The 15,469-nt window shown below is 48.1% G+C and overlaps 1 protein-coding gene across 2 annotated transcripts in view; it reads left to right on the forward strand.

Moving 5' to 3' along the window:
- The window catches only part of rabgap1l (RAB GTPase activating protein 1-like), a gene marked incomplete at its 5' end in the record, with an annotated part of 120,970 nt that overhangs the window by 77,339 nt on the left and 28,162 nt on the right, over positions 1 to 15,469 (forward strand). For both annotated transcript variants that reach the window (XM_079506696.1, XM_079506697.1), the window contains one exon: positions 5,731 to 5,859. In XM_079506696.1, the coding sequence (XP_079362822.1) occupies positions 5,731 to 5,859 (129 nt within the window). The remainder of the gene's footprint in view (positions 1 to 5,730; positions 5,860 to 15,469) is intronic.

Here is a 15,469-nt window from a genome sequence, read left to right on the forward strand (position 1 = left end):
ATCCCCTGAGAATCCAACCCGCGGTTCAGAGAACGTTTCAGAGCGAAGCTCCCGTCTTTGTTTTGCTGCTGCCTGCTTTGATGTGACTGCTGAGGGAGATGAAGAAACGCTGGAATACCATTGGTCTGTTTGTCCCCTGTGTGGCAGGGCTGTTTATTTGACAGTACAGTGGATAATTGACAGGAAAGGCGTGGAGATAGAGACGGGTGACACACAGGAAAGGTCCCGCCGGGCTTTGGGATATCGAACACCCGGGACTCGCTGTCAGGCTGCATCATCACAGCCTATATATGGTACGCGCCTCAACCGCTTGGCCACCGACGAGGAGGAGGGGTGAGGATGAGGAGGGAGTCCGTGGCGCCAGCATGGGGAGATAGCGAAGAGGAGGCGGTTATGAGGGAAGGCGGAGCATTGTGCCGTGTTGTTGGGACTGTCGCTTCGTTAAGACGGCCTCCATCCACCCTCTGACAGCGGCCCTCCATCCATGCCCCCCCCCCCCTCTTCTCCATCCATCACCTCTAAGGGACCTATACCTTATTAGTTTGGGGCGGCCTAGCTGCATGGGTAGAGCGCCCGCCTGCCTGAGAAGCGGAAGGTCCCAGGTTCAATTCCCGGGTGTCTCTGAGCAAGACACTTAATCCCTAACCACTCCCCTCTCCCCTGCGCTCACTTGAGAAGCACTCGGCTGGGATTAAGCTGATAACTGAATTTCCCCGTGGGACTGAATAGGTCTAATTTAATTAATTGATTTATTGACCTCACGACCTGCGCTCAGCTGAGATCATTGTGTCTGGGGAGATCCGACTGTTCTGGGATCAGCTCAAACTCAGTGTTGTGTTGTTGGTGTCATTGGCTGGACTCTTCAGGTGTGTTGTGAGAGTGGACCGATGTCAAGGTGACGTCCGGACATATGAACTCGCCAAAGGAAGCTCGTGGTCTCGGATCGGACATCACGCTGGAGTCCCACCGCGCCACCCTGACCCCTCCGCCCTCCCCTCCGCCCTGCCCGTGCCCACTCAAGACCCCCGTGCCCGCCCTGGCCATGGGGGAGGAGGAGGGTGAGGACGGAGGAGGCCAAGTGGAGACGGAGAGGCAGGCGGCCCACGAAGGTGAAGGAGTCCCACCCACGCCTGACTCTAGGGTGATGGAGCTGCTGGGCATGGGACACCGCCTCTTTGTCCCCAGGCTGCTGGCGGTGAGACCATGCAGGGTGGATGGAGAGGGAGAGAGGGGGGGGGGGGATCAAGGTTATAATAGTTTGGGATTTTTCTTTAGTTTAGTTTTAGTTTGTTTCCAATATATATATAAATATTATATATATAATATTTCAGAAGTAGTGAAAATAGCCGATCTACAAGCTCACAAGGTGGTGTGAAGCGACGCGTTTAGAGCTTGTAGATCTGCTATTTTCACTTGGTCCTGGGGAAACATCAAATTTATCTTTTGGGTCACAGGCTAAAAGGTTTGGGAACCACTGATTTAACTGATGCAAACTAGAGACAAACCTGAACTCTCACAGTGCAATAGTGCATGTACACTCCTACACTGGCTTAACAACACTATAGTGTTGCCTGGATAGGTAGTATTTTAGCATGTACTGTATGTACTATATCTAGTGTTGTGAATGTGACATTGCTGTGGTATATATAGTGGTTGGCCACTTTGTTACATTGTATTGATCCGTTTCAGTCTGACGCTGTGGTTTCAGTCAAGTGCACCAGTAGGCCACAGGGTGGCACTAAAGGATTCACATTGTGGATGATGATCACAGGGCATTTTGCAGAACAAAGCAGTGCAATAAGTGTACAGTGGTTCTCAATGTGAGCTCCCGGGACCCTCAGGCTCCCGCTGAGGGGGTTCCAAATGGACCCTTACAGTACGTTCTAACAGCGGGCGACAGCCAGACCAATTTTCCGGAATGCATTATTTGTCTATGGGACTCGGCGACTACCGGCGATAGCAGGCGAACGGGCGATGGTCAGTGGGCGGGGCAACGTCGCCCGAAAAGATACAAAATATTTTTTATTAATTATTTTCGGGCAATGACGGGAGATTGGGCGATGTGTCGGCCGATGCTGTTAAAACGTACTGTTACAGATCTGTAACTCGGAGAGTGTACACATGGAACCAAATGGACCCTTATAGATCTGTAACTCTGAGAGTGTACACATGGAACCAAATGGACCCTTACAGATCTGTAACTCTGAGAGTGTACACATGGAACCAAATGGACCCTTATAGATCTGTAACTCTGAGAGTGTACACATGGAACCAAATGGACCCTTACAGATCTGTAACTCTGAGAGTGTACACATGGAACCAAATGGACCCTTACAGATCTGTAACTCTGAGAGTGTACACATGGAACCAAATGGACCCTTACAGATCTGTAACTCTGAGAGTGTACACATGGAACCAAATGGACCCTTACAGATCTGTAACTCTGAGAGTGTACACATGGAACCAAATGGACCCTTACAGATCTGTAACTCTGAGAGTGTACACATGGAACCAAATGGACCCTTACAGATCTGTAACTCTGAGAGTGTACACATGGAACCAAATGGACCCTTATAGATCTGTAACTCTGAGAGTGTACACATGGAACCAAATGGACCCTTACAGATCTGTAACTCTGAGAGTGTACACATGGAACCAAATGGACCCTTACAGATCTGTAACTCTGAGAGTGGACACATGGAACCAAATGGACCCTTACAGATCTGTAACTCTGAGAGTGTACACATGGAACCAAATGGACCCTTATAGATCTGTAACTCTGAGAGTGTACACATGGAACCAAATGGACCCTTACAGATCTGTAACTCTGAGAGTGTACACATGGAACCAAATGGACCCTTACAGATCTGTAACTGAGAGTGTACACATGGAACCAAATGGACCCTTACAGATCTGTAACTCTGAGAGTGTACACATGGAACCAAATGGACCCTTACAGATCTGTAACTCTGAGAGTGGAACCAAATTTGTACTCTCGCAGAGTTATTGTGGTCCTTGGAATTAAAAATGTTAGAGAACCAAAGCATTAGTTTACGATAGAACACGGATGTCAATGACTCAATGCTTTTGCAGTTTGATTATTCTGAAGTCATGTGATTGGCATGTACAGTTGTACACACATACAAAAGCATTGGTATCAAAATATGCTATACTTCACCAATGTAAAAGTACTTATTATTCAGAATGATACATTTCACAATCTCTATTGTGAAATATGAAAACATGCACACACACACACACACACACACACACACACACACACACACACACACACACGGTTTTGAAGGAGTCAAGGGATTCGCATGTCTTAATGACTGTTGGTAGGGCGTTCCACATTTTGGTGGCATAGGAGCGAAATTAATTTAGTCCCTTGTTTGTGTCATCACACCTGTCACGGTGTCTTGTTGGCTTTACTAATTTCAAATGTAGACGGCTTGAAAAGAAATGTCCAATGTCCGATAAAACGGCTGCTTTAGCTTTCACATTTTAACTCATTCACTGCCAGAGTAAATTTAATTAACCCAGTGCCAGCGATTTGTCCTTGCCTTTTAATTATAAGTAGTCACAGAATATTTATGTCCACTACAATCGATCCCCCGCGATCGTTGATAATGCGTGTTAAAAATGCTCCAAAAATAAAAATCCTTATAATGGCGGACCAGAAAGAGGAACGCATCAAAACGCATGTGATAAAATCCTCTTACGTGGATGGGAGCTGTTATTTAGCAATCACGTGATTTCCTGGGTTCTGATAACAGTCAAACGGTGACTCATAGGTTAGCGAAGAGCGCCATCTACCATAAACAACTGAAAACACATCATGACGAGAAATATTATCTTCTCCACTAGTCCCTCCCTAACATTTTAGTAAGCTTGTAGATCGGCTATTTTCACTACTTCTTTCATTTTTTATTTATTCATGAAATTCTTTTGAAATAATACATTTTGGGGATTTCTGCGTTCACACTGGCAGATACAAAAGATACAAAGATAGTCTACCCAGCATATCTGGAGCTTTGTAGCTGTTGTAGCTTTTGTATCAGCTACAAACATCAGATGTATCTTTGTATCTGCATGTCGCTGCATTCCATTGAAAAAGAATGGTAGACTGTATCTTTGTAGCAGTGTGACACGCATGACGTCACCAAACCGAAAAAATACCCACATGGTATTAAAACTGAAAGCAACTTCCTTCTGAGGTGCTCCTGTCAAAAGTTACATTAATCCTGTTACCACGACCTGCAAGCACAGGAGACTGTTACACCACTTCCACTGACCACGACCTGCAAGCACAGGAGACTGTTACACCACTTCCAGTGACCACAGCCTGATAGCTGCTCCAACTGTTAACTGACTAATTAGAGTTTCCTCCTCTTCCTTCCTCCTTCCATAATTCTAGATAGATAGATACTTTATTAATCCCTTAAACCCTCTATACTTAGTCCAAACCTCCTTGCTAAAAATAGCCGAGCTCACAACGCATCACGTTGTGAGTTTGTGACATGTTGTGGCACGTTGTGAAACGTTTTGAGCTTGTAGATCTGCTATTTTTGGTGAATTTGTTCAAGTGGGTAAATGTCAAGTATGAAGTTATTTTCAATTGGTCGTAATGGAAACTACATTTTCCTATTGACACTGACACATACGGTATCTTAGGGGGAAAGATTTACCTATTTACATACCGTAATATAACATAAATGTAAGGTTCTATAAAGTAACAATGCAATTCAGGGATGCCATGGATGAAAAAGTTAGATACATTTAGACTGAGACAAAAAGGTTTGAGAACCACTGTTTTAGATTGTTTGTAAAGGTGTGATGAGACGGTGTAGGAGAGACAGACAGTTGGACAGCTGAGTGGATGAACATGTAGGAGAGACAGACAGTTGAGAGGGAGACAGCGTAGGACAGACAGACAGACAGTTGAGAGGGAGACAGCGTAGGAGAGACAGACCGTTGAGAGGGAGACAGTGTAGGAGAGACAGACAGTTGAGAGGGAGAGACACATGACATCTGTAGAGAAGGGTTTCTCATAGTGGGTGCCTACACCATAAGTCCAGTGGTGCCTCAGAGTACTTTGATAATTTTTGGAATGTATACATGTCACTTCAGTTTAAAACCGTATAGACCCTCTAGACCTAGTAAAACGGACCTGAGTAAAACTGTACTTGGTGTGTTCTTTTTCAGCCTACAGTACACTCTATTTTCGTCCATGCTAAACCCCTTATCCCTAAAATACTTTGCCTTTTTTTTACTATTTTGAAAAATATTTTTGAATAGTACAACTATAGGTGATCTACATCGACACGTGAGCTTGTAGATTGGCTATTTTAACTATTAAAAAATGTTTTTCAAAATAGTAAAAAAAAAAAAAAAAAAAGGCGAAGTAGTTTAGCATGGACGGAAATAGAGCCCAAAGTCTCTTCACCAAAAATAGCAGATCTACATCACGTTGTGAGCTTGTAGATTGGCTATTTTTGGTGAATGTTACCCCCAGAATAGGAATGATGGGGTTTAATCGCAACTCCACCAAGTATAAACGTTATTTTCAGTCTGTCCTACTGGAATATGACAAAAGGTGCTATAAAGTAACAATGTAATTCAGGCGTGCCTTGGAAGAAAATGTTATTTACAGGAGTGACCTGAGACACAAATGTAGAGTAACTTGGATTAAAAGTGAATTTAAACGTTCCTCTCCTCTCCTCTCAGACCTCTAAGGAGGATCTCCTCCAGGCGGACTTTGAAGGAGCGTTGAAGTTCTTCAGGGTTCAGCTTCCTAAACGTTACAGAGCGGCAGAGAACGCTCGCCGCCTCATGGAACAAGCCTGCAGTATTAAGGTATACACAGACACACACACACATACACACATACACTCTCTCTCTCACTCTCTCTCTCTCTCTCTCTCTCTCTCTCTCACGCTCATAAAGTGTGTGCTGCTGCCTTCTGGCCGTGTGCCGAAGTGTCTTTGAGCAAGGCACTAAACTGCTCCCGGCGAGCAGGTTGGTGGTTTGCATGGTTTTGTCTGCCGTCGTCAGTGTGTGAATATAAAGCACTTTGGGAAAATGCACAAATGTGCATAAATCTCTCATTCATGAATGAATAAGCGACTGAAGATATATAGAATATATACGGTACTAATGCAGCGGAATTAAATGGTACATTTATGAGGTACATTCTGTTGGAGAGCAGGTAGTTAGTTACAGGTTACTGTTTTTATGGAATCATAACAGACTCCTAAAGTGCCCGTCGGGGCACAGGTCTCCACCAGGGCAGGTCAGGATGTGGCCTCCTGGTGGCGCTATAATAGGCCAATGTGAAACGGGTGTCATTTCTTCTTACGCCTTGGATGGCAATTGGATGATTTGAGGCATTTTGTTCCAAAAATGTGTTTTGCAAAAATCCACCTGTTGGTGGCGCTATAACAGGCCAATATGAAAAGGGTGGGATATATTCCTCAGCCTAGTAGGAAAGTCTGTGAAAGATTTCACGTAAATTGCACGCTGCGTTCATGATTTGAGGATTTTTGTTCAAAACGGACCAATCCTGCAAACTTTGAAAGCCAATTGTTAGCCAATTATAATGGAATATGAAATATCGGACAGATCTTTCTTGAACACATGACTATAGAGATAGTGTGTAACGATTTGCGGGATTTTTGGACAGAATCTGGAGGAGTAATAACAAAAAATGTGTTTTCAAAAGTTGGCCTCCTGGTGGCGCTATAACAGGCTATTTTTTCATCGTTCATCGTTGGCATCCAGGGAGTGTACTTGCAAAATTTGGCACCGACCGGGATAACGGTGCCGGAGATTACCTGGTAACAGACGGACACACGGACGGACGGACGGATGGACACACACACACACACACACACACACAGACTCACACACACACGGACAGAGTGCAAAACATACTCTCTCCCCATGCCTTCGGCCTGGTGGAGACAATTATTTCTATCCGTAAAAAAACAAACAGTCTGTAAGTGTAAATCAGATTTGTATTTTGTACTTGTAAAGCGCAATTCCAAACTCTTATTGTCAGATTTGAGGAGGGGGACATCTTTGTGTGCGTGCGCGTCAGTGTTTCCAGTCCCTCAGGGGTCTGTACCCTGCCCCCTCCTGTTTTCCCTCTACACTAAACATCTTCACTGAAATGATGAGTCAGTTACCATGTTTACATGAGTACTTAAATCGTAAGTTACGTATGTAACTATGGTTCTATGAGTCCCGAATGACCGCCAGAGGCGGTGCTTAAGCACTGAATACGTCCCTTCGCGCATGCGCCGTCGAGTATTTTATACCAACAATGTCAATTTTGACCCCATGATGACCCGGAGTAGTCTATATCTTCCGTCGGTCTACAGGGGCTCAGTCCCTACAGAATCTTCTCGCGAGCACACGAGGATTCTGAGTGACAAGAGTGCTCTGGCGGTCATTCGGGACTCATAGAACCATAGTTACATACGTAACTTACGTTCTATTTCGTCCCTGCTGACCGCCAGAGGCGGTGCTTAAGCACTGAATGACCAATACCAACAAGGTCACGAGGAATCCTGATCCCAAGCCATAAGGAGTAGAATCGGAGGACTCTCGTAAGAGGACCACGTCCAGCGGGTGGGGAGTGGCAACACTCACCCAGTGGAACATAGAAAACTCGCTGTGATGCCCATGAGGCAGCGGCAGATATATTCCAGGGGTACTTCCCTCGGGGCAGCCCATGATGTGGGGACGCTCCCGTTAGAGTGGCACCTCACGCCAAATGGTAGGGTACGATTACTCGCCCCATACGCGTGGTTAATGGCATCCACAATAGTGTGGGGCGGGCGCTGTCTGGAGAGAGCGCCGCCTTTGAAAGGGCCATCGTCACAACGGAACAGCCATTCTGACCGCCGAATGCATGTGGCAGGTCTAACAAGCGGCTCTCAGGGCCCACGTTGGGCGCAATAGTTCCCGCTTGTCAATCCACTCTTCTGGTGGAGGGCAAGACTGTGCTAGCCGTATAGGCTGGTTGAGGTGTGTATGTGACAGCACCCTCAGGAGGAACACTGTGTTCGGCCACAGAGACACTCAGGCCGTCTGAGCTTTGCTTCAGACGCAAGTCACTGACAAACAGGGCGTGCCGCTCACTGACACGCTACGTTGAGGTAATGGCCAGGAAGAATTCCGTCTTCCTTGACACTCTAAACTCCGCCCGTGCCGAGGGCTCAAAGGGAGGCCTGCATAGACCATGCCGCACTAGGGAAGAGCCTGTGCCGGAGTTCTCAGGGCTCGTAGAGGATGCAACCTCAGAGCCCCCATCAGGTAGAGGGACACCAGACTGTGGCTCCCCACCTGTGGCTGTGCGATATTGATTCTAGCATATCGACATGATATTTCGCCTACTTATGCTTTTAGAGTAGGAGATCGGCCCTCGTCTAGGAGGGCCTGCGGAACTCCAGAAAGGTAGGCAGAGCAGGGCACTAGGTCTTTGCTCTGACCCTCACGTCAGTTGGAAATAGAGTCCATCGGTTATCGTACCGTAGTCTGATGGATGTCATGGCACCCTTGAATTCAGGGTGGCATGCCTGGCTGGTTCCACACAGCTGCTCGGCAGCGGTTCAGGGCTGCCAGCGGCCAAACGCACAGTTGGGGGCGTCGAGCATTTGAATGCCATATCCGACCGCCTCCCAGTTGAGGAGACCTCTGTCGGGGAGACGCCATGGCGTCCTCCGACTGGGTCTGTTCAGCAGAGGAAACCAAGTACTTCTTGGCTGGAGGGGGGCAACCAGAAGTATGGTGTGACCCTCCTAAAGAACTCTCTGAAGCGCTGGTCGTATCAGAGGCAGTGGCAAGGCATATACAGTGCCTCTGGCCAGTGCGCATTTAAAAGGATAGTGCCCTGTGGGCGGTGGCCTACTTAGGGCCATGTGTGTGTCAGGAACGATGCAGGTCGTTCCGTTCATACTGGCTATGTGGCATGAAGGCCTGCGGGCTGACAGCCATTTGTGGCGTTCAGGTTCTATGAAACCATCGGACCATTGCGTCCTGGCCCGGAGGGCTGGATGTCTCCGTTAGGGAGAACCGGAGAGGTTAGTGAGTCAGCGACTCTAGGGTGAGGAGGTCCACCTCCGCTCTGCCGAGGTAGCCTCTGATTAGTGTTCACCACCATTGGATGGGGTACCGCTCCCCTCATGGAAGCTTTTGATGGGAGAGAGCCTACCATGTAGTCCCGCTCTCCACTTGGATAACTTGCCCATAGGCTGATCAGGCGTGGGGGGGGGGGGCTGCACAAGTCAGGGGGTCCATAGACACCTACGGCAGCCAAGCAACGTGGCCCCGCCCGATGACTTACATGATACACGGTCGAGGTGTTGACCGAACGTATGAGAATGTGCTTGCCTCTCAGGTACGGCAGGAAGTGCTGTAGAGCAGAGCATGAACTTCATAACCCTGTTGGGTCCCATCAATTCAAGACATGTCGACAACAGTCTGTCTTGCGTCACGAGGAAGTATGTAGATCGGACTTCCCTTGGTGTGACTGAGGATCTACGGCCTCTGTTGCACCCTTGGGCAGGAGGACACATCACTCCTGGTCTGATACTAGGGCTCTCGTCATGTTGCTGATAACGGCCATTTTGACCCCGCCGGATATGGGGGGCTGGCGTCAGAAGGCACTGCACAGCCCGGAAAGTCACAGGCAGGTCCCTGCGTGGGACGCCGAGGAACACACTGGCCTAGTGTGGGCCGGCGGTGATACGCGAGCTCAGAGGACAGTGATTTCATCTCTGTTGGAGCTCGTTGGGAGGCGTGATGTGTCATAGGCCTGCATGCTGCAGCCTGGTCTTCCCCACCTGGATGGTTCGCTCCAGCGATTCTTGCACAGCTGAACCACCTAGTGCTCCTGGCTCCTCAGGGAGACTACGGAGAGTTGGCCTAGGCTCCTCGGTCAGGCTTTACTGTGAAAGCCTGACTTGGCGATGGGCTAGAGCTAGGATGGACATCAGCCGTCCTCTCTCTGAGGACATGACACCAAATGCCTCCAGTGACGGTGAGGGCCGACCCGCGTCTGAAGAAGGCGCTTGGAGGATCCGACTGCCTACTGTGGTATGACTAACAATTAGCGTTCCACGGCTATGCGCATGAAGGTGCGCATGGAGCCAGCTCGGCCAGTGGGTCCTGAGCTGAGAAGTGGGAGGCTGGCTCTGATGCCTGGGAGGCACCGTCTTCTGCATCTTCCTCATAGTCATGGAAGTGCATAGCTTAAGCTGTCGGGGAGAGCACATCGTTCTCGAGTCAGCTGTGGCATCGGAGGGGGAGGCACTCGAACCCTCCGAGGTGCCTAGGTGTTATCCGAGGTGAGCATGGACCTCATGTGGGCCAGCTCCGCAGATAGCTGAGCCCTCTCGGATCTGCTGTGGCCGGCGGTCAGACCTTTTCCTCCTGGCACACGGGGCAGGACCAAGGTCGGCTCACGGCTGAAGGGGAGCTTCACACGGGGTACAAAAGTGGGAGCTCTCCATTGTGGTGGCACCGGGTCCTCTGGACGGGCCAGTGCACACCAGTCCCACTTAGCCCAGGGCGCGGACGCTACTGGTTGCTAGGTGTTGGCCATATGCTGAAGGAAGAGAGCGTGTACGCTGCCTGTACCAGCAGAGGCTTTCATTTAGATCTGCATAGTGCACACCAGTCCCAACTAGCCCAGGGCGCGGACGCTACTGGTTGCTAGGTGTTGGCCATATGCTGGAGGGAGTGCGTACGCCGTCTGTACCAGCAGAGGCTTTCGAGGTACAAAAGTGGGAGCTCTCCGTTGTGGTGGCACCGGTTCCTCTGGACCGGCCGGTGCACACCAGTCCCAACTAGCCCAGGGCGCGGACGCTACTGGTTGCTAGGTGTTGGCCATATGCTGAAGGAAGAGAGCGTGTACGCTGCCTGTACCAGCAGAGGCTTTAATTTAGATCGGCATAGTGCACACCAGTCCCAACTAGCCCAGGGCGCGGACGCTACTGGTTGCTAGGTGTTGGCCATATGCTGGAGGGAGTGCGTACGCCGTCTGTACCAGCAGAGGCTTTCGAGGTACAAAGTGGGAGCTCTCCGTTGTGGTGGCACCGGTTCCTCTGGACCGGCCGGTGCACACCAGTCCCAACTAGCCCAGGGCGCGGACGCTACTGGTTGCTAGGTGTTGGCCATATGCTGGGGGGAGGAGGCGCATACGCTGCCTGTACCAGCAGAGGCTTTAACTTAGATCGGCATATAACTTAATCAAACAACTGAATGCTGCTATACCTGCCGCAGCATGTGAATATGCATTTACGTTTTATGCAAATGCTCATTGTAGCACTTTGAGATTTAACCAGATGTAAAGTGCGTCATAGGAACAGCGCACAAACGCTGCTGTTAGCTAGACTGTGCGACCTGCATGGTCGCGGTGGGGGAGGAGCGCTTGCACGCTACCTGTACCCCCAGCTGAGGCTTACTTATAAATTATGATAATAAAGTAGCCTTCAGTCGAGGCTTGGACGCTGCTATGTAGCAGCTGTAGTGTTTCCTATGCGAACGTTTATCACAGCACTATGACGTTTATCCAAACTCCAAGTGCATTATTATTTATGTTTGCTAGTCCAGAGCGAAACAAAAGACACTTCCAATGCGCTAGTCAAGGCACTACTACGCATTCATGCTGGGAGGAGGGAGCACTAACGCTGCCTACACCAGCCAAAAGTTTGGTTAAATAAACCAACACAAACTGGAGAAAAGGCTACAACCAATAGCTCCACCGATAGGGGCCGCCTGCTGAAGGAAGGGAGCGTGTACGCTGCCTGTATCAGCTGCAGCTAATAAACAGAACAAGCTATACACCAATAGCTGTTAATAACTGCTTGAGCTAACAAACGATTAGTAGCAAGTAACATCAAACTAGAGGCCGTATGCTGGAGGAGCGGAGCGCATACGCTGCCTGCCCTGTACCAGCTGGGCCAATAAACAGTAAGGCAAGCTATACACAGATAGCTGTTATAACAAATAGTATAATAAGCGCTTGGGCTACAACTACGGGTAGCAGCGCCAGTTAGAGACCCAATGCTGGGGACCAGCTGGGCTACTAACAACAAGACAAGCTATAGCCTACACGAATAGCTGTTCATAAACACCTTTAGCTTTAAGCTACTGGTAGCAGCTGTGAGCTACGCTGGCAGCAGCGCCAGATGCCCTGTGATGGGGACCAGCTGGGCTAATAGGCCCCAAAAAAGGTACCCAGGGGCACCTGTGGGGAAAGAACAAAGTGTACCCACTGTATACGCAAAAAACTGTTAATAGAGCTTTGAGCTCCAGACATACTGGTAGCAGCATCAGTATCGAGGCCCACTGCTGGGGGCCAGCTGGGTTAATAACCAGACAAGCTATGTACACCAATAGCTGTTAATACTCTTGAGCTACAAACTACTGGTAGCCACATCAATACCCTGGCCAATATTATCGGTATATGGCTTTGGCCAGCAAGGCTTGCCAAACAGAAAATGACAGTTAGCCTTAACTAACTTAACTTATATCATAAGTTATATGCTGACTGCTGAGAGAATGGAGCACCAGCGCTTGCCATCAACAGCAGGGGCTAACCAAAGCTTGCAAAGTAGCGTGTTTATCAAACGAAGGTAATATGACAGTGTTCTTATCCTTCGGCAAATCTTATAGTCGCATATAATAAGCGCTAGCGTTCACAGTCGAGCAAACCTCGTATGCGGAGCAGGGAGGCGGCGCGAACGCAGACTCTACTCACAAGAGGTTATGCCATGATACAATACATCATATAATTTGAACGTCTGTTAGCGTTCACCGTCAAACAAACCTCGTATGCGGAGCAGGGAGGTGGCGCAAACGCAGCCTTTACTCACAAGAGGTTATGCCATGATGCAATATATCATATAATTTGAACGTCTGTTTAGCGGGGATAGCACCGCTTTAGACGATAACATACCTTTTGTCCAGGGAGGTTTTGTTCGCCTTCATTACCGGCGAGAGAGATTGGACGCTACCGCGTCCACGCGAATCCAAATAAACTCCACTCATAGAGGAGTAAAACAAAATCCATAGTCGCAGTTCCTGGAGGGCGAACAGCCGCTACTCCGACCGATGCGGTCACGGAACTACCAGCGACTCGGCAGGCACCATAGGCTACATATTGCATTGCATAGCAACACATCGCAGCTCGGTGCAAACTTGGTTCTCACACGGCGAGCGAGAAGAAATTAGGGACTGAGCCCCTGTAGACCGACGGAAGATATAGACTACTCCGGGTCATCATGGGGTCAAAATTGACATTGTTGGTATAAAATACTCGACGGCGCATGCGCGAAGGGACGTATTCAGTGCTTAAGCACCGCCTCTGGCGGTCAGCAGGGACGAAATAGAACCCCTTTTAATTCCGAATAAAAGTTAAATCCTATTAAAAGTTGTCATGTAAACACCTACAAAAACTTAAATCCGAATGAAAATGCCCATTGCGATTTAAAAACCATTCCGATGTAACTGACCGGATTATTCCGATGTTGAATGTGATTGGAAAAAAATTGGACTCATGTATACACTCATTCGGATTTAAGTTCATTCTGGTCTTTCTGAGCATGCTCATTTCCAAGGCGCTTCCATGAAGGCGCTCATTTCCAAGGCGCGCCAAGGGAATGTTATCTTCCGAGGAGTTTGCACATATTTTTTCCTGCATTTTGCAGATCCGAAATCCACACAAAGAAACGTGGAGCAGCAGCAGTGAGATCGATGATCCCTCTTATCTGTGAGTGTTCAAAGATCCAATCTGAACCGTCCCAATCGAGTTGATCATGATCACTGATCATTTTCAAACATGTTTGATAGGCTAGCCTATGTATCTGGATTGCTACTGTAGGCTACAGTACAGTGGGGGACTCACAGAAAGACAGAAGGGGAGAGGACGCAATGCCCTCAGCCCGCTGATCAGTGATCACACACACACACACACACACACACACACACACACACACACACACACACTCCCTTTTATATAACTTGCCTATTCCAAGTTGCAACCAAAACGTTGATTAAACGTAACAGCTTTGCAGTTTGCATTGATGAGGAGCTACAATAAATCTAGTATTATTATGTGCGTGTGTGCGTGCGTGCGTGCGTGCGTGCGTGCGTGCGTGTGTGCTCAACAGTCTCTCTCTCTCTCTCTCTCAAGAATAACGAGCGACCTTGATACAATAATCAGTGTGTTGCGTGCCCTGCACACCCAATCGGACTTTTAATAAAGTACAAAACGAGATGATCACCTTCCCAGCGGAGAAGGGGACCCAGCACTGCTCAAAGGGTGAAAAAGACATAAACATATACGCCCGCCCCTATCTAATCAGAAGCCTTCCCAGCCCCAAAGCTGCTGCGGAATGAAATGATGGGAGTTAAAAGTATCGTCCATGTAAACACTCATTCGTAATGACCATTTCCCATGTAAACTCGTAGCAAAAAACATTACTTCCGGATTATTTTATTCTGAAGTTTTTATTCGGAATGAAAAGCCCTCATGTAACCGGATTGACCAGTTTGTAAATTTGCTGTTTTCGCAGAACGTTCGCTTCAGAATGAGGTTCAGAATAGGGTTGTAAGAGAATGCTAGAGAGAGTGAATCTTCCACCCATCTCTCTCTCTCTCTCTCTCTCTCTCTCTCTCTCTCTCTACAGGATATCCTGTCTTGGGTAATGGGTGTTTATCTCAGTGTGTCATTCTGTAACTAACTGAACCGTTTTTGCAATGGCAGCAAGAGTAGAACACGGCATATACATCACACACGTACGCGCTTGTGCGCGCGCACACACACACACACACACACACACACACACACACACACAAACACACACACACTGAGGGAGAGATGGAGCGAGAGATGAAAAGGGCTGGGGGGAAAAACGCTGTTCCTGAGATGAGAGAGAGAGGAAGGAGAAGGGGGGGTGCATGAGACCAACAGAGAGAGAGAGAGAGAGAGAGAGAGAGAGCACAGTTGAAGGTGAGGTGAAGGTGTAGAACAGGTAAGAATGACTCAGCAAGAGACACTCGTTCCCATATTTGTGTTATTTATTTTCTTTACCACAATGTTAAGAATGAGGCTAAGTTAATTATTTATCAGGTACCCTATAGTTTCAATGTACAGATTATTATTAGATAGTATATTGGTTTCACCTGGGATACTAGTTTCCTGAGGGACATACTGTCTCTGCAATCAACAAACTATACTATAAAATCAAATAATATTAGAAAGAGTAATGAATAGCCGAACACGAGGTGTTGTGAGCTTGTTGATATGCTATTTTCTATCTTTTGGAATCGAGTCAACTCCTCCAATTCCAAGTGCTTGACAAGCACAAGCAGTTCAAATATGAATATTTTGTGGGGTCACACCCTGAAATTGTTGAGAAGCACTAAATCACTGATGTCCCTGTAGTTTTTAGAA

This window comes from Electrona antarctica (assembly GCF_951216825.1).
Source record: "Electrona antarctica genome assembly, chromosome: 7".
Lineage (NCBI taxonomy): Eukaryota > Metazoa > Chordata > Actinopteri > Myctophiformes > Myctophidae > Electrona > Electrona antarctica.